The 24,201-nt window shown below is 37.9% G+C and overlaps 1 protein-coding gene across 2 annotated transcripts in view; it reads right to left on the bottom strand.

Annotated features, from left to right (window-relative positions):
• Window positions 1-11,091: 11,091 nt before the first annotated feature.
• SLC1A3 (solute carrier family 1 member 3) overlaps window positions 11,092-24,201 on the bottom strand; it is a 59,875-nt gene continuing 46,765 nt past the window's right edge. For both annotated transcript variants that reach the window (XM_090130498.1, XM_031609130.2), the window contains 5 exons: window positions 18,335-18,630; window positions 16,385-16,618; window positions 14,797-14,991; window positions 13,482-13,616; window positions 11,092-12,469 (listed from right to left, as the gene is read on the bottom strand). In XM_090130498.1, coding sequence (XP_089986624.1) covers window positions 12,265-12,469; window positions 13,482-13,616; window positions 14,797-14,991; window positions 16,385-16,618; window positions 18,335-18,630 — 1,065 coding nt within the window. In that variant the 3' untranslated portion in view covers window positions 11,092-12,264. The remainder of the gene's footprint in view (window positions 12,470-13,481; window positions 13,617-14,796; window positions 14,992-16,384; window positions 16,619-18,334; window positions 18,631-24,201) is intronic.

Consider the following 24,201-nt stretch of genomic DNA (forward strand, 5'->3'; position numbering starts at 1 on the left):
GATAGTAGCTTTGCCTTTGCTGGAATGTCCTGTTGCTATTGCATAGTTTTTGAAATTATGTGGCCAAATATGAAAAGGAAAGAGCTGCTATTCAGTCCATTAGAAAACAAAACAAAACAACAACAACAACAAAAAACAGAAGTATTTTCTTATTTTATTAATCCTCATTGAATATAGACTATTTTTGACATTGTTTTTTGAAAGGATTACTTCTGAAAGTTATAGCTGAAAGAGATATTAAATACTAAGGTCAGAATGATGAAAAATGAAGAGCAGTATGCATAAAATCTGAGCTGAATTTCCATGCACCACTTCTACTGGGTGCCATGTCTGAAGGTAACGTTACTCTAGAAAATCTGTGATGTGACTTTTTGTGTTGTTTGCTTTATTGTTTTGTTTAGTGTTTGTTTTAAATAGATGTATTGCAAATTATAGGACAGGTATTTCACCTCTCATGCATCAAAGCTGTTTTGCTTTTACATTATGCACATGCATAATCAAAGCTGATTCTCTTGAATAGTGATTGAGACTTATACACTTTTAATGAATTATTTTGCTCCATCTGAAATACAATTATACACATCAAAGTCCAAATTTAAATCATTTTCAAGGAAAAATTCAAGAAAAGGATTAGAATGGATAATCTTAGAGGTCTTTTCCAATCTTAATGACTCTATAATTCTATGATTCTAAAGGATTGCATGCCCTCAGTCTGAAACAGTAAAGTTTCATATAGTATATAGGTGACAGAAATGAGAGCCAAGGACTAAGTCCAAGTTGTTCAAAATGCTTCTGTTCAGGGCCACTAGATGTCAGGCTGAACAAACAATTAAAATTGTGATTTGGAGTGAATTTCCTCTTTTAGTGGTCTATTTGTAACATCCATCACTCACATTTTCTCTGTATAAAGAGACATGCTACTATGAAGGTTGTAATTAATGTAGGGACAGGACATCTTCTGGACTAAAACACTCTGCTGGATGGGTGTGAAACTTCAGCAAACTATTACAGGCTTTCAGATGCAAAATTTTCACTATATGAGAGCTAGCAAATTCTGTGTTGCTTCTTGTCCCAACCAATTCTATTACACGAGGATAAATGGCCAGAGACCAGCCTATGAGATGAATTCAGGAAGGCCCCTTGCTGAACATGCTTTCTATACCAACTTACTTATACCCCAATTCCAGAAAGCAGCTAGACAGGGGTGAAGCAGTGTGATAAAAAGTGATAAAAATTAAATGAACAGTGCTGCCATCCTTTAGGTTTAGCTATACATCATAGAGTCACAGAATCACAGAATGGCTTGAGCTGGAAGGGACCCATGCAGTTCCAACCCCCTGCCATGGGCAGGTTTGCCACCCATTAGATCAGACTGCACAGAAAAGATCTGATTTGTTCTGTGATCTCAGCTGAACAAACAAACTGTTGAGGGAAAGAAATCACAGGTCTATCACTGCATCATACTTGGCACAATTATGTGAATGGAATTGTTAGAATAGAGATGTCACATTACATCTGAAGCTCTCATAATACTTGTAATATATGTGTCTATCATGAATTCTCCCAAATGAAAATATTAGAGAAGTTCAGAATTAACTTATTTTTGACTTGCCATATGGCACATGACCTTTTACAGTTTTTGTCAGAACTCCTTTTCAGCACAAAAGAAACGTAAAATGCCTCTCAAGAGAGAGAGAGGGAAAAAGCAACTTCACAGTATCCCATTTCTGAATTTCTTTCTGCTGAGTTTTCTAAGTAACTTACTTCTAATAAAATGCTTTCACAGATGTGCCAGCTCCCCTACTAGGGCACTGTCAGAACTCCAGAAGGCCAGCAATGCTGTACTTCCCTTTGCAAATACTGTGTCAGCTCCTTCACAAAACTGTGTTTATCCATGTGGTGAGTGAATTTATCCTATCATCTTATAATGGAAGGAAGTCAGAACTGTTGCTCTGTATCTGTACCTTTTCCTTTGCAATGCTCGCTCTCTTGTGTTCAGGGAGCTGTGCTTGTTTCTGGGAAGGTCTTTACTTACCAGCTGAAGTGGCGGCTATGGAAAGCCATGGCAAGTCTGGGCAATCACCAACAGCGTGAATTTTAACTTGTGGAAATGTACCTGGTGAAGGGCAGCTGCGGGTATACGTACAGGAGATGAGACATCAGAGACAAACTCCAAGCGCTGAGCTCTGCTCTCTGTGACAGGCACAGGACCCGAGGGAACGGCATGGGAGAGGTACAAGGGTAAGGGAGAGGCTGTGCCCGAGAGGGCACTGGGCATGGAACAGGCTGCCCAGGGCAGTGGGCATGGCTCTGAGCTGCTGGAGCTCAAGAGACATTTGGTCAGTGCTCTCACACAAAGAGTTTGAATTTTGTGTGGTGCTGTGTGGATTGGACTCAATGATCCTTGTGGGTCTCTTCCAACTTGTGATATTCTGTGATTCTATGAATGAAAGGAAAGAAGGAACAAGCAAAGCTTGATTCTATTGTTTGTTGTTAGGGCTCTCATAGGGACACTGTTCCAGGCTGGCAGTCCTGCCTATGCCTATGGCGGTAAAGTCCTGCCTGCCATATGTAGTGTCGTAGAATCATGGAATCATAGAATGGCCTGGGTTGAAAAAGACCACAATGATCATCTAGTTTCAACCCCCCTGCTATGTGCCAACCACCAGACCAGGCTGCCCAGAATCACATCCAGCCTGGCCTTGATTGCCTCCAGGGATGGGGCATCCACAACCTCCTTGGGCAACATGTTCCAGTGCCTCACCTTCCTCTGTGAGGAAAAACTTCCACCGAAGCTGTCACTCCATCATAGAAGGCCACCAGATTGCCCTTGGTGAAGCCATGCTGGCTGTCTCGAATCACCTCTTTATCTCGTATGTGCCTTAACATAGCTTCTATGAGGATCTGCTCCACCCAGGCACAGAGGTGAAGCTCACCAGCCTGTAGTTCCCCAGGTCTTCCTTTCTCCCTTTCTTAAAAATGGGAGTTTCCCTTTTTCGAGTCACTGGGGACTTCACCAGACATGGTCTTGCATTTACTTTCACAATCCCATAAATCTTCTCCATGTTTTTAACAGATCACGCACTTCTTGATGTTTGTGGAGTTTCGCTGTGAAAATTCTTGTGCAGTTTCATGAAGGCATTCACTGAAAGGTCAGTATTTGCTATAGTGGCTTTGAGGGGTGTTACTTCAGTAGCATTCAGTATTACAGACCTCATCAGTTGAACCATTTTGAGACTAACAAAAAATACAATTGGAGGCTTTTTTCTCTGCTTTCTGGTTCTCTATGTTATTCTCAGGGAACTTCATTTTCCAGGGAACTGCAGGCCAGTCAGTCTCACCTCTGTGCCTGACAAGATCATGGAGCAGATCATCCTGAAGGCCCTAATAAGGCACATGGAAAATAAAGATGAGGTGACTGGTGGTAAACAACATGGCTTCAGCAAGGGCAAGTCATGTCTAATAAAATTGGTGGCCTTTTATAATAGAGTTACAGCATCAGTGGAAAAGGGAAGAGCAATTAATGTCATCTACCTGGACTTTTGCAAAGCATTTGGCATTGTTCTGCATGACATCCTGATCACCAAATTGGAGAAAAATGGATTTAATGGGTGAATCACTCACTGGATAAGGAATTGGATGGATGGTCGTACTTCAAGACCAGTTAATGACTCAATGCAGTTAATGACTCAATGGCCAAGTTGAGACTGGTGATGAGTGGTTTTCCTCAGAGATTAGTGCTGGGACTGGTGCTATTATTTTGTATGTGACATGGACTGTGGGACTGAGTGCACTGTCAGCAAGTTTGCAGATGACACCAAGCTGAGTGGTGCAGTTGACATGACAGAGGGAAGGGATGCTATCCAGAGGGACCTGGATAGGCTTGAGAGATGGGCCCATGCCAACCTCGTGAAATTCAACAAGGCCAAATGCAAGGTCCTGCACCCGGGTCATGGCAATCCCAGGCATAGATACAGGTTGGGTGTAGAATGGCTGTAGAGCAGCCCTGATGAGAAGGATTTGAGGGTGTCAGCTGATGAAAGACTCAGCATGAGCTGGCAATGTGTGCTCAAAGCCCAGAAGCTCAAGCATATCCTGGATTGCATCAAGAGAAGCACTACCAGCAGGTCGAGGGAGATGATTCTGCCTCTCTACACTGCTCTTGTGAGACCCCACCTGGAGCACTGCATCCAGTTCTGGGGCTTTCAGCACAAGAAGGACATGGAGCTGTTGGATAGGGTCCAGAGGAGGGCCACAAAGCTGATCATAGGACTGGAACACCTACCCTGTGAGGACAGGCTGAAAGAGCTGGGGCTCCTCAGCCCGGGGAAGATAAGGCTCCGGTGGAGACATTAGCAGCCTTCCAGTTCCTGAAGGGGACCTACAGAAGAACCAGGGAGGGATGTTTTGTAAGGGGAAGTAGTGACAGGATGAGGGGAAATTGCTTTAAACTGGTAGAGGGTAGATTTAGACTAGATATTAGGAAGAAATCTTTGCTGTGACAGTGGTGACACACTGGAACAGGTTGCCCAGTGAAGTTGTGAATGCTTCCTCCCTGGAGGCATTCAAGGCCAGTCTGGATGGGTCTGTGAGCAAATTGCTCTAGTGAGAGATGTCCCTGCTTATATCAGGGAGTTGGAACTAGCTGATTTTAAAGGTATTTTCTAATATGAGTAAATGATTATATCACAGTGGAATTGTGTTTGTAGACAGCTATGAGGGATGAAAAGTTATTTTAAGATATTATTATCAATCTTATTCTTACTCTATGAGAGTGCAATACAACATGTGGTACTACTAGAGTTGGCAACACCGCAGTTTTGTGATGGAAAAGCTCAGGCCCTGGCCAGATGCCACACAGACTTCTTTTTTTTTTTTTTTGTGCCAGCAGAGAGCAACCCTTGAGCTGACAGATGTAGTTCTGAAAGATCTCATCTGAATTCTGACATCGTTCATGGGGCAGACCATCAGCCACCCAAGTAGAAGAACATTGAAGAAGATGCTTGATCTATAACAGGGCTCTATAATGTCATCAATTTAGAGAGCTGAGTTGAGGAGCTGGCATGGACCAGTCTTAGGAAAAAAGAAACTCAACATTTTTTAATGTTTCTTCATCAGATATACCAGTTGCTTTTTGACCACAGCTGATGACCTGGATGAATCCATTTCAGAGTTTCTTGTAGAAAGACTATCATTTGGTTAAGTCCTTTCAAAATGCAATATCTTTATTTACTGTCTGTATGTGTCAACGGGGACAAGTTTCCAAGTATAGCTTCCAAGTGTAGAAATCTAGCATTCCACAAAAGAGAACTGGAAATTTGAGCGGGGAGGAACTTGATGAGGTTCCACAACAGCAAGTATAGAGTCCTACTCCCAGAGAACCTGGGTGACTGGGTGGTAACGGGCTGGCCATAAGCCAGCAGTATGCCCTTTGACCAAGAAGGACAATTATATTCTGGGATGCATTAAAAAAAATACAGCCAGCATGTCAAGGGAGGTGATCCTCTCCCTCTACTCTGCCCTGGTGAGGTCACACCATGTCCAGTTCTGTGCTCTCAAGTTCAAGACAGGGAACTTCTGGAGAGAGTCCAACAGAGGGCCACAAATATGATGAGGGTTCTGGAGCATCTGCCTTCTAAGGAAACACTGAGAGACTCATGGCTGCTCAGCCCTGAGAAGAGAAGGCGGATGGGGGATCTTATAAATGCTTCTAAATATATGAAGTGTGGGAGTCAAGTGGATAGGGCCAGGCTCTTTTTAGGGGTGTATAGCAGTAGGACCAGGTGCAGAGGGAACAAACTGGAACACGGGAAGTTCCGTAATAATACAAGAAAGAATTTCTTTATTTTGAAGGCAATGGATCACTGGAATTGGCTGTCCACAGTGGTTGTGAAGTTTTCTTCTCTGGAGATATTCAAGACCCAACCTTGAAGTCTTCCTGTGCAATATACTGCAAGGAACTTGCTTTAGCAGAGAGTTGGACTAGATGATCTCAAAAGGTTCCTCCTAGCCTCCACATTTCTGTGATTCTGTTACTCCCACAGTGCACTGGAAGATACCAGATCACCAAGATCACCAAGTGAGTGGAAGAGAGATCAGCAGTTGTGCTAAACTCCATCCTGTTAGCAACCAGAGTTAGTAAGTAATAAGCCTATACACCAGCACTGTCCCAGTATTAAAAGAGTGTTTCAGGCACAGTGTTGGACATTTACTCTAAGAAAATTTATCTTGCCTGAGATGCTCAGACAAAGCACAGACAAAAGAGCACACTCATAAAAGAACCCATTAACAAGAATAAAGGTGTTCACAGTTAACCTCTTACCGGCTGTGCTGAACAAAGTACAAGATGAATGAATCTATTATTCATCTGAATAAACTGGATTACAGTAACATTTTGCAGCTGGAGTAGGCTCGTGAAGTTTTTGCTGAATTGTTCACCAGATGGTTTCACTTTTTAATTGGAGAGAAAACTTTTCTTGTAAAAAACATTTGCCACATGATGGCAGCACAATCCAATGGGACCATGGCTGTCACTGCTGGGAAACATTTTGCAGTTTGTAGGTGGCTGATTGTTACAGAGCCACAGAACGGCTAAAAATGAAGTGTTGGCAGCATCTGAATAGCTCTTTTGCACTGTGGATGCTAAGTGGAACACTGGGTTAGTATCGTAGTCCTTTTCTCCCAGAGACTCAGCCTTACATCCTAGCTTAGCCTGGAAGTGGAAGCAAGCTGGGTGGTCCCATCCCAGTCTCCATTTGTGTGCATCACAAAACCAGGCACTGCTGCCTGGTGGAGGGGTGAGATTCAAAGAGGTGTGAGGCCAAGGGGCAAGGTGAAGCAGCAACTCTGTGGGGGAGGGAAGTTTTGTGGTACCTGCTAAGACCAATGACTCACCATCTGGCATCAATGCTGATTTTATTCTGAATATATTTGCACTGTATTTTACTCTGTGTGTGTGAAATATGAGTCAAATCTTTATTCTATTCTTCTCCCTACTGCAGTTAGTGGGAGTTTTGCCAGTTAGAGGAGTAATCAAGCACCAAAGATTTTGGCCTGTTTTTTGTGCACAATTACAGTGACCAAATTGATTTAAGTTTTGTTTGAAGCAAAAGTTGTATGAGTTCCCAAATGCATTTCAAATATCTACAGCACAGAAGCATTCAAAGGTCCAGACCAGAAAGGGCAGATCTTCTGAGTCTGGAAGGTGCACAAGGTGTTACTCAGCTATGTATGCCAGCTCCACTGTATGGGCTGTCCACAATCTCTATCACGGAATCATGGAATCATACCATTTTTTGACTTAGTCACTCTCTGGGTGACCTGTTTCAGTGCCTCACCACTCTAATTGCAAAAAGTTTCTTATATCTAATCTACATCTCCCCTCCTTTAGTTTGAAACCATTTCCCTTTATCACCACAGGCCCTGCTAAACAGTGTGTCCCCTTCTTTCTTACAGCCCCCCTTTAGATATTGACAGGCCGCTCTCATGTCTTCCCACAGCCTTCTTTCCTACAGACTGAACAACCCCAGCTCTATCAGCCCATCCTCAAAGGAGAGATATTCCACCCCTTGGATCATTCTTTGTGGCTCTCCTCTGGTTGTGCCTTATTTTCTGTCAACAGTGAAGAAAAAATTCTGAGCAATAAGGAAAAGCAGAAAAATATACTATGTGTGGGGAAAGAAAGTTGTAAACAGCAAAGAAGAAGTGTTCATATAAAAATATATTGCTGAAAAATACGGTGTTGAGGTAAGTGCTTTTGAAGCTGTGCCAGCTTTTGTGAATACAGCTGGCTTTAAAGTGAGGAAAGGTAGAAAAGTTGAGCTATTTCTTTTTGACATTTTCCTTGAAAAATTGTTCAATGTTTTATTTGAGAAAGACAATTCACTTAAAAACTCAATCCAGAAATGAGATTAAAATGAGATGTTTCAAGAAGGGGAAAATGAAACATTTAGCTATACCTGAAACAGACTGCTCTGTAATAAAAAGTTAGCAATAAAAAAATTGTTTCATGATGCCATGGAAAAATTTTATTCTCCCATGTTTTTCAGTTCTCTCACTGAAGTGCAAAATCAATTATTTGTGCAGCCCTACTTGTGTAATGAGGCGTGCTGATGAAAAACTTTGTTTAAAGATGAAAATGTTCCTGTTCTAAAATTTTGGCATTTTAGATACTCTGTGTATCTGGGAGCCAGAAGAGAGGAAACAGGACAGAAAAAGGACAGAAAAAGTCTCACCATGCAGGATGTTCTCTTCCAGCTAATGTTCTCTTTACTGTCAGAGAGAATTTTGCTGCCTCTCTGATGTTGCAAGTCTGGATTTTCAGATTGGTATGGAGGTGTAGACATCTCTCCCCATCTCTCTATTGCTCCACACTTCCAGTGTAAGCCAATCACTTAATAAAAAAAAATGACAGAAAACCAGACAGGGAGTGATCTATCAGCTCACCTCAATTTTTTATCCTGTTCTGGGAAACCGCTGATCATGCTAGAAGCAAGTTGATGACACTGTGTTGATTACAACAAGCACAGCTAGCACATTTGATCATGTCAGAAGCAAGTTATACTCTTCTGGGTCATTTTTATTCTTTATTAAACCAAATAGATGTTGTATTATTGGTTGAAAACAATGTCCTCAATTTGTCATCAATTGTGCTTGCATTGGAACGTGAATGTCCCTAGTGCAAACGAGTCCTTCTGAAAGGAAGGCAAAAGCACTTCCTTGTGCCAGTAGTTCATTTTCCACATGCATGATCCCTTTGCTTTGTATGGGCCACACACTGTCACAGAGACATAAATTCTTGTCTAAGAATGGCATGCCTGTTTTGTACCTCAGCTTCCAAATGAAACCACCACTGAAAAATTATAGAATACTAGAGATCTTTATTCTGTGTGGAGCCATAGAACTGTGAGGTCACCGTGCCACTAATACCTCCAAGTAATACACTAACTCTCTTTTCTTTAGCTCTTCACATTGTGATAGTAATTATAGAAACACAAAGATACCTAATTGAATTGAATCAAAGAATGCATGTGTAGGTAACATAAAAAAAAAAAAGGGAAAAAATATGCTTGTGCATTTGATAGTACCATTACTTTTTTGTTTGTTTGCTTGTTTTTTTAAAGCCGATTGCATTTATGTATTGTTTTTGCGCAATACGCTGCAGATGAATCAGTGAAGGTCATTATCCAGTTTTGTTGCTATGTTCAGGGAGGCAAGACTTCTCCCTGCTGTCTCCATCTGCTCCAACCAAGACAGATTTCCAAATGCAAGTGATTCAGTTCACATACCTTCCCACTCCTTCTGACAAGACATTCACTTCCATTAGATAGTATCTCTGCTAGCTCAAGTTGTTGCCAAATGAACCCTGACACCATAACAAACTACTTCTGTGAGAAAAACAGTGGATTGTCTAGGATGACCATAACATTACAGTGCTGTAATACCCCCGTTAAAGGACTTCTATTGCTTCCCATGGCACAGTGACCTTACTGCGTTTGGACCCTGTAATTACACATTCAAAATGAACTGGCAACTTTTCAGTTACTGAATCAATTAAAATATAAATGCTTACCTTTTTAAGATTTTGCAGAGATGTATTTATATACCTAAATGTGAATGAACTTCATTCAGTTGGACATTTTTTCTTATAATTTTAATGTTTCTTCCTGCCTTCATTTCCTTGCCTTCTTTTGTCAGTGGTGTTTCACTTATCTATTTTCTTTGATCTTGGAACTCTAAGCTCATTTGAAGTGAGGAACCCCTGCTGTGTAAAATGGCCTGGAATTCCTGAAGTCCCATATTATGAGTTTGTTTGCTTTGAGTTTGTGTAGAACTTTGGTTAGAGAGTCTTTTAAAGAAATCCCCCCAAAAAGCAGTAATGTAAAACTATTTTTATTGAAAATACATCTACAAAGTAATGTTTCTCAATCCACTCTGTGTGCATACCAATGCAGAACCAATGAGGGCTGAGCAAGGGAATCTTTCTGTAATACCTGATTTCCATAAGAAACAAAGTTAGTATAAAAAAGATAGCATATTTTGTGAAACAATTCATTTTTCTCAACTGGTGTCATAGAAAGACAGCCATTTACATTATGTCTTTGCAATGTATTTCCAAAGAGAATCTTAACAAAAATTAAATTGTTATGCTGTACATTCTACAGTTAAAATTTATACACACATTTTGAATACAGTATCTATATAAAAATATTTCTAATTACACATATCAGAAGATGTCTATCTGTATCCTAGATTTGCATTCTGTTAGCAAAAACATAAAAGTCACACTTGATTTCTTTCAGTGAGAGATTAATTTAAGAGCTTTGTAGGTTTGACCACTCAATGCTCTGAGTTAAACCCTGCTCACTTCAATCACTGAAGAGTTCCTGCTCCTATTGTCTGGACTAATCAACTGGAGAAGATGGGCAGGAGTTTTCAGTCCTAAACAAAACAGTCTTGCCTTGTTGCCCTAAACATGGGAAAAAATTTACCTTCAATCAGGATGTTGACATTTTCACTACAGTGAAATACACCACATTTATGTTCTCTTAAAGACAAAAGCAGCATACTGAATATTTTGGGAGGCATTGCCAGGGGATTACAAGGGAATCCTTCATTCGTATAGTCAGATTTTATTTTGTTGGGCAAGGAAGAAATAAGAAAAATGATCATTTAAATAAAACAACCACTCAGCATTATTCTGCCTTCTGATTAGCATTTCTTAATTCCCCTAACTGTAGCTGTATTATAAAACTTTCCAGTTTAACCTCTACAATGATACAAGTTAAAAGGAGAATATATATAATTAATATTTCTAATAAGGGGCTTCACTGGGGAATAATGCTGGAATGAACAAAAAAAGCAACAGGATTACAAGTGCATTGTCTCTCTTTTTTCATTCTTTCCCTACTGATTCCCTGAAAGAAGCCTACAATACTGCGCTTTAAAATCCTTTCTAATTATTTTTTTATATATTTATTGTAATATTTACTGTTTTATATTTTAGATTAGATTTATGTATTTTTCCTAGTAAAAAATAAAAAAGCACCCATAACTTTTACTTTCTAAAGGATTATTTTTTATTTTTGGGATGCTGCTCATAAATGCATAAGGGTTTTGGAATTTTGCATTGAAATAGGGAGCCTTCTTCTCCACGTGGAAAAACATAAATCTGGCTAACAGCTCTACTGCTTATCAGTGGAGGACCAAGGGTTTCGGAGCTCTACAATCAGAAGATCTCTTGTTAGCCCGAAGGATTCAGATTTAGAATCCAGTCCTGTTAGGATCTGAACAACTCACCCTTCTGCACTCTCTGCAGAGGGCTGTCACTGCCTCCTATTTATATTATTGCTTATTAAGTAGATTAATTGGTGTACCTAAAGCATATTTTTTTATATCCCCAAAAGTAGAAGAAGATGCATTTCCAGTCCCAGAGTCAGTACAGCCTAGGGCCTTGCCCCTACAAACATTTACAGACATTGATTGTTCAGCTGGGTTGTGGAGTTGAAATTAAAGGTCAAATCCAGTGCGGAGGTACATATATATACATACACAAATGTCTGCAAATCCATGGGAACTGACTAGGCTGAGTTTTTGTCAAGATTAGCTGAGGATAGCGTAAAAAATAGTGTCTAGATAAAATCACTTTCTCAGAAGTATTTCAGCTTAGCTGACAAAGTGCTGATTGTGGGAATTGTTTTTATATCTATACACCTCCTTTTTTATTCTTTCAATTAATGTCCTTTTATTGTCTAGTAACTGAACCAGGTTGTAATGCTAGAAAAAAAAGAACAGAAAGTGAAAAAAATCATCCAGCTGGATGCAACTATCAAGATGGAAGTTCTGATTTTGTGCTTACAGATGTTAAATTTTTCCAACTGGTATTTAAAGAATAAAAACATTTTCAAGCTTTGTTATCTGTTGTTACTTTCCAGTTCATTAAAAATATCACATTTAAAGGACTGAGTAACATATATACTGTTTTTTTTTCCTTTTAATTTAATTGATCTCTCTTTTTTTATCTTCACTTAGCACATGTCTAGCAGGACCAGTGTTGTTGTCTGTTAATTTTTTTTTATTTTTATTTTTCAAGTGGGAAGCCACTCGATCACTGCTACTTTGGAATATATTTCCATTAATTCTTTTCAGTGCTAGCATAAAGGGAAAAGACAAAGGATAAGTGAATGTTGTGAATTCAAGATATAAAAGGCTGGGAAAAATGTGTGTTTTCCGCACTTGTAGTGTTAGACTCATGCCTTCTTTACCCTACATCTTGGTTTCACTGTCTAGTGGTTTCTCACTCTCACTTTCTTGTGAGATCAGCTGGTATGGTTTCTTCATTTCATTCTCCTCTATCACAGAATTTCCCATCTCAGCATCCCTGTTCTTCAGCTCATGCCGTGATAAGTGTTCAACAATTCCTGCTCCAATGGAGTCTCCCAAGACATTGGTAGTGGTACGGAGACGATCCCTAAGGAGAAATAGTAAATTAGCCTTGAGTTTATCACTGGTTCAGGGAGGTATGCAGACGAGATATTAAAATTGCCATTACTTATCTACTAGATGATTCAGCAGCTTTATGTATACAGTGCATATTCATTGCATTCATTAATGTCATTATTCCTTTTACAGAAAGTTGCAGTATACTAGGATTTGGGGAAACTAAGTCTGTTAATACTGTTGGCAACTCCACACTAAGAAACAGCTTGTGATGTGGAGAACAAAGGGAGCATATGGCAAATGTTTACCAGAAGCATTTTTATACTTGTTTGGGTTTATACACTCTGAACATATAAGCCAATGAAAATCTGCCTTATTTTCATTTCCCTCCTGACCAGAGTTTCCTCCAACTTCTCGCAAGGATCACTTGATAAGAGTTGAAGGGTAAAAGTCTCTGGAAACTAGGTCAGAGGAAATAGATTGGAGGAAACATGCCTGTGATTTACTTCTTGGATCTGGGAGATTTCCCTGTATACGTATGGATGTGGCTGTACTGTCTTCTGCAGACAAAGGAACAGAACAACTGATGTGCAATACAGTATGGTTGCTGGATAAGAAGTAAACAACTGTTTTTCATTTCTGTGTCTATGTGGAAGACATTAACCTTTCCTGGATTAAATAGCCAGCTGGGCTACAATATTCTACATCTGACTGACGGAAGGAAAACAGCCTCCAAAACAAACAAACAAACAAACAAACAAACAAGTTGGAAGACTAAAGCAATTCTTTTCTAGTTGCATTACAGTGTATATAAAAATTTTCTTAGTATGCTAAGGATCCAGGTTTATAAATCATCCTTTTGCACACAAGAAAAGCCATCATTAGGCTACACCATCTGCTTTAAATACATACATTAATTACAAAAAATTGTGATTCAAGACTTCTGCAGCAAAAGCACACTACTGCAGTATTGTCAAATTGTGCCTGCTACTGTTACCTCCAAATACGGTCTAAGTTCTTAATTCAGCCATAGAAATACTTACAAGAACCAGTCCACTGCAATGATAAGAGTGATATCATCCGTAGGCAGACCTACTGATGTAAGCACAATGACCATGGTGACCAGTCCGGCTTGAGGAATGCCTGCAGCCCCAATACTGGCAGCTGTAGCTGTGATGCTGTGCAAGGAGACAGCAAGAACAATTGATTCACTTCCAATGTAAACACTTTACCATCTGATAAACATTAAAAACAAATACGAAGCAAAAAGTCATTTGCTCTTTAGTAAAGAAAAATGTGAACTCAGTCCCTAATCTGCACACTGCATAGCTGGAGGGGTATGTGGATTTTAGTCCAAAATGAATACACTGTGCATTTATCCAGAACTCTGGTAACATGATTTTGTGACATGGTAAATCCCCTCCTTTGTGCTTATGGACAGTCAAAAACATTATAGGTACATGCCACAACTCACTGAACAAACAAGTTCCATCACCCCAAACATCTTAAAGTTGTGGAAGTTGTTCATATTCAGTTTAGCAAGAATTTTGTTTTGCCAGATGATTTGTCAGGGAGCAGCTCTAGTATTAATGAATGTTGAATTATTGTTCTGGAGTGTTAAGGCAGAGTTTTACCTTCTGTTAAAGAATATTGAGTTAACCTGGTGGCTTTATGGAGAGAAGCACTTCTGCTTAAAAATCTCCAGGTCACCATTATCTGAATGTACAGTGTGGCTGAGTAATAAATACCTGTTTGTCTGCCCACATTTTCCCACTCTCCCTTTGCTGACATATATCAATAGTGCACATGTACCCATCACTTTTTTCTCTTAAGCCATTTTAGTCACATAATAAAATTAATGCAAGTCAATTATCAAGTGCTACTTATGCTTTTTTTTTTTTTTCTGTTATATTTCAAACATGAAGGCTTGTTGCTTTAAAACATACTCATTTCCTCCACCTCTATCAGCTGATTTAACACAATGTACTGCTTCTCCTTACACAGATTGCTCTACTTGAGACCAAGACTAGGAAAATACCACCTTGCTATCCTTAGCAGATCCCAACATCTGTGTGTATACTTCAAGAAAATTTTAATAACAGAAGAAATTTAAAACTTCTTGTGGACCCTACTAAGTGCAGTGATATGTATGTCATGCACCAGTTTTTCAAATGTTTACCTAATGAAGAGTATGCTGGGGGCCTTTTCTGGGCAGAAGGTGTAAATCATTACAGTTATTCAGCTACTTTAGTAGTTCTTGTTTTTAGCTCTAGATGTTTTTTGTTTAATCCCTCATTTAATGGCAAGGAATCATCACAAAGGTGCTTTGATTAGATGTAGTAATAATGACTTCTGTACCTGATTGTGATAATCTGCCCAAAGTTCAGATCAAAGTTGTTAACCTGTGCAATGAAAATTGCAGCCAAAGCCTCATATAAGGCAGTACCATCCATATTAATTGTAGCACCAACTGGCAGTACAAATCTTGTAACTCGTTTGTCCACTCCATTTATTTCTTCTAGACACTTAAATGTAACAGGCAGTGTTGCAGAACTGAAACAAAAAGAAGATAATGCATGATATGAGTTTTACATAGTGGAACGCAAACTGTCATTCACTGCAATGACATGAAAGATTTCTCTAATTGTCTTAACTTTTTGTGATCTACCAGAATATTATATATATATATCTGCCAAGGCATATATAATATTGGAGGTTCTCCTGATCCTCTGGGACTAGTTGACTGTTTTGTAAGAGTGGACTTGGCTCTCTGTTCTTAAAGATGCATCTCTCCAATCTCTCATCTGATCACACTGAAGGGGTTTTTCAGCAATCCAGGTTACTGTGTTTGGATGACCTCTTCATTGCTAACTTCTTCACAGACTTGGAAAACTTCATCAATACTGACGAAATAAAAATACTGATAAAGTGTGAAGAAGGGCAGTAAAGACTGTGCTAGAAAATCCCTTTGATGACAGTCAACGTACAATTGAATTTTGAATAGTTTTTAAATCTACTTGCATTATGCTGTCTTAATCCAGCAACTGTAGGTTGGTTAGGTTCCTACTAAGAATCTCAAGCAGCTAAAATGGGAAAATACACTTTTAACATTATTACTCTTACCCACCAAAGTTAAGTTTTGATAAAATTAGATATTTGTTTTAATTGCCACTGCTTTCTCTTGAACTATGTTGATTGTCTTTAGTTGCACTATCTTCCTTTTAAAATCATTAAGAAAATTCCCTTTTAAACATTCCATACATTGCAAGGACTGACATCAAGATGCCAATTAAGGAAGAGTCAGTTTCAACAGTAGCTGTCTTTCTTTAACTGAAACTATGATGACAGAGTCCTTTCTAAGTCCTCAAGAGCATCAAAAGCAATACAAAATTTACTAAGATTCTTTTCTAATAGTCATAATAGCTTATCATCTGGATATGGTTTAGGAAATACATATTTGATTTCAACAACATTTTCTTTCATCACAGATGGAAAGAGATATTTGTTCACGTGAAGTCCCTTTGACATGGAACAATGTCAAAGGGGCCTTTCTCTTGCAGGTCCAGGATCTTTAGAATAGAACATCACCTGCCAAGACTCTTGAGCTCTCTCACAAATGCCTCTGAGCCTTCATTCTTGCTTCTCTGTTTTGATATGCATAAGATTTCTTTTGTCAGCTTTGTCCTTTACCAACAATTAAAAACTACCTACAGAACTCAAAGACATAGGCTAACCAATGTCACAAAGGGTCCAGCGTACAGTCTGCATCACCAAACACATCAATTTCGTATCTGTTCAGGAGTTCTTAATAAAAATAAGAGTCTGAGTCAATATAATGATATAAGGATCTCTCAGAGTGAAGTCAACCGGTTGCATTAGGCGAAAGTGTTTCTTAAAACAATAATATTAACAAATATATACTTGGCCATAAAATATTGTTTTATACCTGGAAGATGTTCCCAAAGCTGTGACTAGTGCCTGGATTAGGCCTCCAATAAATACCCAAGGGTTCTTACGAGTGATTAGGAAGTACAGAAGAGGTAGGACTATGACAGCATGAATAAGCAAACCAATTATAACTGTTACAGTATACATGGCAAGCTGACCACCAATCACACCCATATCTTCCATCTCAACAATTTTTCCAGCAATCAAAAAGAGGATTCCAAGTGGAGCATACCTGCAAATAAGAAATCAAATTAGTATAGTAATGAACAATATAAAACATTCCCCTGTTCACATCTTTTACATGTTTGTATATGTGCATGAAGGTAGGATATTACTAATTGGATGACTGTAATTCAGAATCAGTTCTAGAGTTTAACTGTTGGACTATTAAGAGTTCAACTTGGATGAAACCACAGTGTGAACATTTTTGATAGGCTCTGCTAGATTCAGAATCTGGTAAGACAAATGTGAGAGGAGCACAGTATGCCTTTCAGACATAAAGTGTTGAAGAATAACTTAAAAATGCATGTAAATCACTTAGGAAAATTGGATTGGCCAGACACGTGACTGACGCCACAGTGGAAAGGAAGAATCATTAGAAGAACGGTTTCAGCTCAAAATTTTCCAGCAATAGGCTTTCATATGTAGAGAGATGAGCTTCCTTCATAATTCAATTATCATTTAAAAGCTGGTTTATCAAATTCTGTTAAAATTCTGCCTGTTAGAATGAAGTCTCATTCAACACAGTTAGAGATTATGCCAAGTGCCCATCTCCACTCTCTCTCCACTGTTGTTTCTTATGTTGCAGAGGAAGAACTCACTCTTCCAATGATTTCAAGATGCTTCTGTCCATTCCTAGTGGAGCACTCCATAAATACTTTAGCGTGAATCTGTCTGTACGGCAGAGGTCATGGCACTGTGGGGTAGCAACATGAGTGGTCATATATATTACTTCCTATCAGTAAGCACAGCTACAAATAAAGGAGTTAGCACTCAGCACAAAACTCTACAGATCTACAGAAACATAGTTCTATTATTACAGCAGAACTTTTGGTACAGCCCTATTTCCACTTCCATAAATGCCCATTTGTCTTATTACACTAATTTATCAGTGAATATCATTTTCTAGAATATCTTAATCGCACTTTGAAACATAAAATCCATGTTGAAGTGTAGAAGTAACATTTTCTATCCTTTGCTTTGGTATCTTAAGTGTGCTTATAAATAACGAGAAAAGAATTTTGATTTGCACAGATGTTTTCTGGATTAGAAGAATTTTACAATATACTCACTTTTAGTTTTGCAGTTAGTACTACAGAAGTATGTGTAGGTTTTGAGGTTTTGGGGATTGTGAAGAAGGCAACAAGATATTTCAGCCTTTTTTTCAAAATCAACCTTCTACATGACAGAAAATAAGATTTCATTTTTGAAAAGGATTTCTATGTGTTTGAAGGAAAATGTATAGGTTTCAATTATCTATTGAACACAGGAAATGAAGCAAAAAATATGTATATCTTTGTGCAGCTACAATGCAAGGACATATTTACATACTACATAACTGCAGGATCTACTTATTTAGGAAACTAATGGTAGCAAGGTCTTGTTGTGTAGAAATAAGATTATAAGAGAGGTTTGCTGGTTTCCTCTAGTGAAGTCTGAGTAGATGATAGGGAAATTTTGATAGCATGTTATTTTGGCTTCTCGCATTATGAAGACATAGAACGAGTACTAAGCTTGGTATATTGTGCCAAAGATCCTGATTCTTCTCAGGGTAAAAAGCCAAACGCACTGTAAGACTAAATATACAGAACTACAACTTAGGGATTCATTAACAAAGGTACAATTCAGTTAAGTTCATATTGTACCACTTTCTGCCAAACAGACTCTATCTACCATAGTGAAAGAATAAAGTTAGTAACTTAATACATAATTTATCAGAGGCACTTACCACATGATTAGAGCTACCAGTCTCATGATAGCCTCATTAAGGCTATCAAAGAAGTCTTTTAAGGCCTGACCTTGCTCCTTCATGCTTCCAATCACCAGGCCAAAGCTTATTGAGAAAACCACCAAGCCAAGGGCATTCACTCCATTTACAGAACCTGGAACAGGAACCATTTCCTCTTTCATTTGTGTGAGGGTTTCCATTGCTGCTGATACATTACTTATTATGGAAGCCACTGTGGATGTGTCATTGGATGGGATATCTACTTTAAACATTCTCTTTTCGTAGTTAGTTTTGAACTGGTAAAACGAGAAGAACAGAAAGGTGGAAATCATGTGAATTGTTCAAACAGTGGTAAAAATCACATATCATTAAATTATTAAATTCCATTGTAGAACACATGAATTTCTGTGTAATACTTGTTGATAAAGTAAGCTGTGACGAAAACAGGCTTTCCTGAAAGCAATATAAACACATATTGACCTCAAGAGCTAAATCTCCACCCTTTGGATTTAAGGACTTGTTCTCCCACAATTTGAAATTGAAGACACTTGTCACACTTGTGAATTTATCATAAATCTACTGATATTTAATTTGCCTTTTTATAAATAATTATTATTCCCAAAAACATATTTCCAACTGTTTTTGAATGAGTAAAAAATAGACAAAGTAGTCTAAATATAACATACCTACTCTTCCTAATTCTTTAACCTGAAATTAGAAATTTGCTATGAAAAAAGCCATTAGTTTTCTCTACTATGCAATAAAAAGGCACCATTTTTGTTTATTTAGAAGTTTCTAATTTAAATAGTTCCTCTAGTGAATGGGGAAATCAGTTTAAAAATCTCTAAATTAAACTAAATCTCTAATTAAATTATCTAAATTATCTAAATTATTATAATCTAAATTATCTCTAACTTAAACTAAAATCTCTAATTAAACTAAATCTCTACAACCAGTCTTCCACCACCTACTACTTTTCCAAAATGAAATGTGTATGTACCCTGAATATTTGTTTCAGCCTTCAAAAAAAACCCTCAGCCCTATCCTTATTAAATTCTTTTGAGCACAAGAAATACTAAATAAAACTCATGAAATATTTCTAGTTTATCTTGAGATACTAAATATCATATTAAAGTAATGGGATACAGGTGTCAAGACTATTCAGTGTCTTTGGATTTTTATTCCTTTGGACGTGATTCCTTTTTTTTTTTTTTTTTTTTTTTTTTTTTGTATAGGTTGTGGAGGTGAATCAAGTGAATCAAGTCAAGAAATTGAATTCCACAAGTTGAGCAACATTGAAGTTGGGACTCTTGTCCAAAGTTGTACATGAAATAGTTCTAACTGTTATTTTTTTTAAGGTTTAATGGGGATTTTGATGGCTTCGTAATACAAATATTTTTATTTCTCTTAGCTATTATATATAATAAAACAAAAATAGGTAGACATTTCTTATTTCAGACATCTGAAGGGTCTAATTATGCTGGACAGACATGCAGATTAGACAAACATAAAAAAGTAATCTCTTAATGAGGACTGAAGTTAAAGGCTAATTTTCTACTGAATTTTCTTTTATTTCTCGTTCTCCCTAGGTACACAATTACTGACTTCTCCTTGATTCTCCTAAATTATCCCCAGGTTCTTTTCTTATTCTTGCCTATTTGAGTAAGTCAAAAGCAACACATAGTAGGGCTGCTAGACAGTATTAGATGCGTGCTGTCTGCTGCCTGTTGCAACAGGTTATGTACCAAGCCATAAACTGCTTTTATTTCATCAGTAACACAATTTTTGTTTATGTAAGACATCTACTCCTGTGTCAATTACATTGGAGATACTGGGTTCCAATGTTATAAGGGGGAACTGAGAAAGAGTTTGTCAATGGAGGAGAAAGCACAATCACATGACGTTTCTGACCTCTTTGGAAAGGCAGTTAGAAATCATCTTAGGTTACAGTAATTATTTCTTTTCCTTTTCCTTTTCCTTTTCCTTTTCCTTTTCCTTTTCCTTTTCCTTTTCCTTTTCCTTTTCCTTTTCCTTTTCCTTTTCCTTTTCCTTTTCCTTTTCCTTTTCCTTTTCCTTTTCCTTTTCCTTTTCCTTTTCCTTTTCCTTTTCCTTTTCTCTCTCTCTCTTTTTTTTCTCTTTTTTTTTTCTTCATTCTTTTTGCTCCTTCTGGAATTCTGTCCAAATGGGAAGGTGCCCATTGTATTGGTGTTTTTTAGGGGCGATTATACAGATTTTAGAACTTCTCTCAGCAAGGTCTTCCTTTTTCTGCTGCTACTATGTACTCTGTGTACTACTGGTACACATAGCTGTTGATCTTTTCTGTTGACTCAGTGTTGGTAAAAATGAAGTATTCAGAAATGTTGGCTTTACCCTAGGGAGAGCAGTCTTTCTAGAATTCTTCCCAGGGTGGAGGGCAGTGAAAAAAGCTTTTTTAGAGTTGAATTCAAAATGGGAATTTGAGCACACGACTCAGAGAGCAACCTTTATTTGCTCTAAAACAGTCACTTGTGTTGGCCTTTCATTCATTAGTGATAAATGAGGTTATGGATAAATTCACTGATGTGTCTGTTTTACTGTGCACAAAGCTGTCTATCAAAAAATCGTGAGAAACTTCCTGGTGAAGCAAAGGAAATTAGGGAAAACTAAATACAGTAACTGCAAAGGAAAAAGTATGGGTTGAAGTTTATTCTTTTTAGTACTTTTTTCAGATGATGCTGAAAGCCAAGTAGAAGATTGCTTAACCAGCACTGAAAAAAAAAAATATAAAAGGAATAAAAAATCTCAATGTGAAATGGTGAAAAAGCCAACAGTTTGTAGAAAGCAACAGGACAAAAGAATATTTTAAAAAGGATAGAAAATATCAAAGATTGTGAATTAGATAAGGCAATATCTGAGAGTATCATTGCTTTGCAGAGAAACTATTGATAGAGATCATTTCGTGAGTTTTTATGAAATTTATATTTTCGGGCAGATCTTTACTGAATCTTGCTGGGATAAGGTTTATCAGCTGTCTTTGGAAATTTAAGTAAAAGCATGTACCTCAAACTGATGCCCCATCCCTGGAAGTGTTTGTGGACGCCTCGTTCTTGGAAGTGCCAGGTTGGATGGGGCCCTGGGCAGCCTGGTCTAATATTAAATGTGGAGGTTGGTGGCCCTGCATGTGGCAGATGGGGTTGGAGATTCATGATCCTTGAGGTTCCTTCCAACCCTGGCCATTCTGACATTTTAATATCACACTACACTTCTCATTCTTTTGTATTATTTAGTACTGGAAGAAAATAGATAAAGAAGAACTGCTCCTATAAAACCTACAGATACGCTTAGGATTTTCAGGAGAGTTGGCTGTGTTTTACTAGGAGTCTGAACACCTACACTGATAATCTGTGATAGACTAAACAACCTCACTGTGGTCCTGTCATTTTGAAGAGTCTTCTATACAGTGTCACTAGGCAAAAAAAGTTTTGCCTGATAAGATTTTAGATTCAAAATAGTCATACTTTGTCCCTTAGTTCACGTACAGAAAGCAAACAGGTAGCAAGGAAAATTCTATCTGATACACAATAATACTAATAGCCTACTAACAACTTTATATGCAAGAAAATTATATAATGTAGTTTCTGGAATTAGTTGCAAGACAGTATAGTGCTTTAGAATTATTTTAAATTAAGCTATCTCATTATGAAATAGGCAATAGATTTAATTACTCATTATAATATAATGAACTGCATAAATGAATGTTTGCACTTTAACTTTTTTTTTTTTTTTCACTAGGGGTACAAGATACTCATAGATATCTCATTTGAATTCATTGCATGACCTTAAGAAGCAACAGTATATTCTATGGAAGTAGCACATGCTACCATTTAGCTTGTGAAAAATGTAATTGCATTGGTAAATGCTCTGAAAACTCATGGTTTACTATCAGTACTATGACAATTAGTGTTATCTGTTCTAGGTCAATGTGGTGATTAGTTTTTAGTGAGTGATGATTTTGGAAAAAAATAGGTTTGCTAGCCCTTAAATGCAAGGCTAAATAGAGATAAATGAGAATAAGACTGAAATATACCCTGTCTTCCTGATTCATTTTTTCCTGTCCTTATGGACATGTGTGAAACCGTTTGAGATTTTCTGCAGAAGAGTTGATGTCACAGGTTAAAATGCATCTCAAACAGCTAATACTATCATGAGGAATAGACAGTATCAGTAGTCTTGTCTTAAAGTGTAATTAACACTTCCAATCCCCTTGATAAGAATGAGTTCTGGAAAGAACATTAATTAGAAACAGCTCAGATGAAATGCAATTATCAGATACACCTTTCCAGAACTTTAAGCTTCAGCTGGCATCAAATTCCACCTATTCACAACACAATGACTTCCTCCCCCAAATTATTAGACTGATTCTGTTTCTCCTGATGTCCCACGTTCACTCTTTGTTTCTTTTGTCTTTTGATATATCCCTAGAGCACAGCACAAAGAGTAGTCGGATAGAAAGCACTTTCTGCCCATGAAGCAGGCTTCATACAAGTAATAGATAGCAACTTTGAATTTAGCATGGTAAGAGAAATGAAAAGCTGTAGTCAGAGATGAAAGATGAATCTCAAGGTTTCTTTGCATATCCCCAAATTGGGAGTGAATACTGGACTATAGAGAATATTTTAAACAAAATTATCTAATTTTAGACAAGCGTGGAATATTGCCATCAGTCTTTTTAGATTCTCGTTGCTGAAAAAAGCTGCACATAGAAAAAGTAGCATCATATGTCGTATGGAAATAGCCAGTGTAGGCTTTAATATTCTGCTGTTTCCTGTGATCCCTACCTGCCACTTAGTTACTTGGAGTGGGTATGGGTAGAGACAGGGTGCAAACAGATCTTTCATGAGCAGAAAGAGGTTAACTTGTGAAGAATAAAATGAACCCAAAGCCTGTCATTTTCCAAGTTATTATTCTTAATGAGACGTGCTAGGAAAAGATGTGCCCTGAGCCCCTCCTGCTGTGCGGTGATGAACAGCATCAGCTAGGCCTGAAATGGATCTTGTGATTCCTTCCTGAAACAGGAAGAATAGCTAAGGAAATCCTTGTTCAGACTGTCCCAGCTGAACAGTCTGAACAAGGATTTCCTTAGCTATTCTTCCTGTTTCCTGGAATGAACATTTTCAGGAGAGGAGGAGGAAGAGGAGGAAGAAGTGCAAGAGGTGGAGAAACAAGTGGAGGCAGTTTTGTTTGCTTCACAGGTTTGTTGTGAAAATACAGTAAAAGGAAGTCAAAGGACAAGAAGACTAACTGGGAAGCAGCATAGAAAATCCATCAAGATACTTTCTAATTGAGCCCTGAGGTCCTACTCTTCCAGTTTCTTCTATCACCAGCAATGTCACAAAAGCTGTCCTAGTTGCATCTAGAAGCCCTTTCCATCTTGGCTACTCCTCAATAACAATTCTCATTATGCATAAAATGTATTCCACATTTAAAAGACCAATTTTTTTCACTAAAATGAATTATGCAAAGGAAAGTAAAAGTTTCTATGTTAAAGATTTGAATAATGTTTGGTCTATAGAGATAACATCTTTGGTGCATTAGTGGAACTGGCTTGGAATATACTTGCTATTGATATGGTATGTAGTGTCCAAAATTTGCTGTGAGTCTTAACAGTCATTAGAGGTTGTATATGGTGGTAATAATGAGAAAGAAGGAAAATCCTTCCACTGCATTTCAGTGCAGATCTCTGTCAGGAAAGAAACATGTTGGAGGATGCTATAAGACACAATGTGTGAACGTCATACATCAAAAGATCTGATTTAAATGTGGAGTGTATATTCCAGTGAGATCTGCTGATGAAAGTCAGAAAAAACTTTCATTAAACATTTCCTATT

Source organism: Phasianus colchicus, chromosome Z, assembly GCF_987193195.1.
Source record: "Phasianus colchicus chromosome Z, bPhaCol1.hap1.1, whole genome shotgun sequence".
NCBI lineage: Eukaryota > Metazoa > Chordata > Aves > Galliformes > Phasianidae > Phasianus > Phasianus colchicus.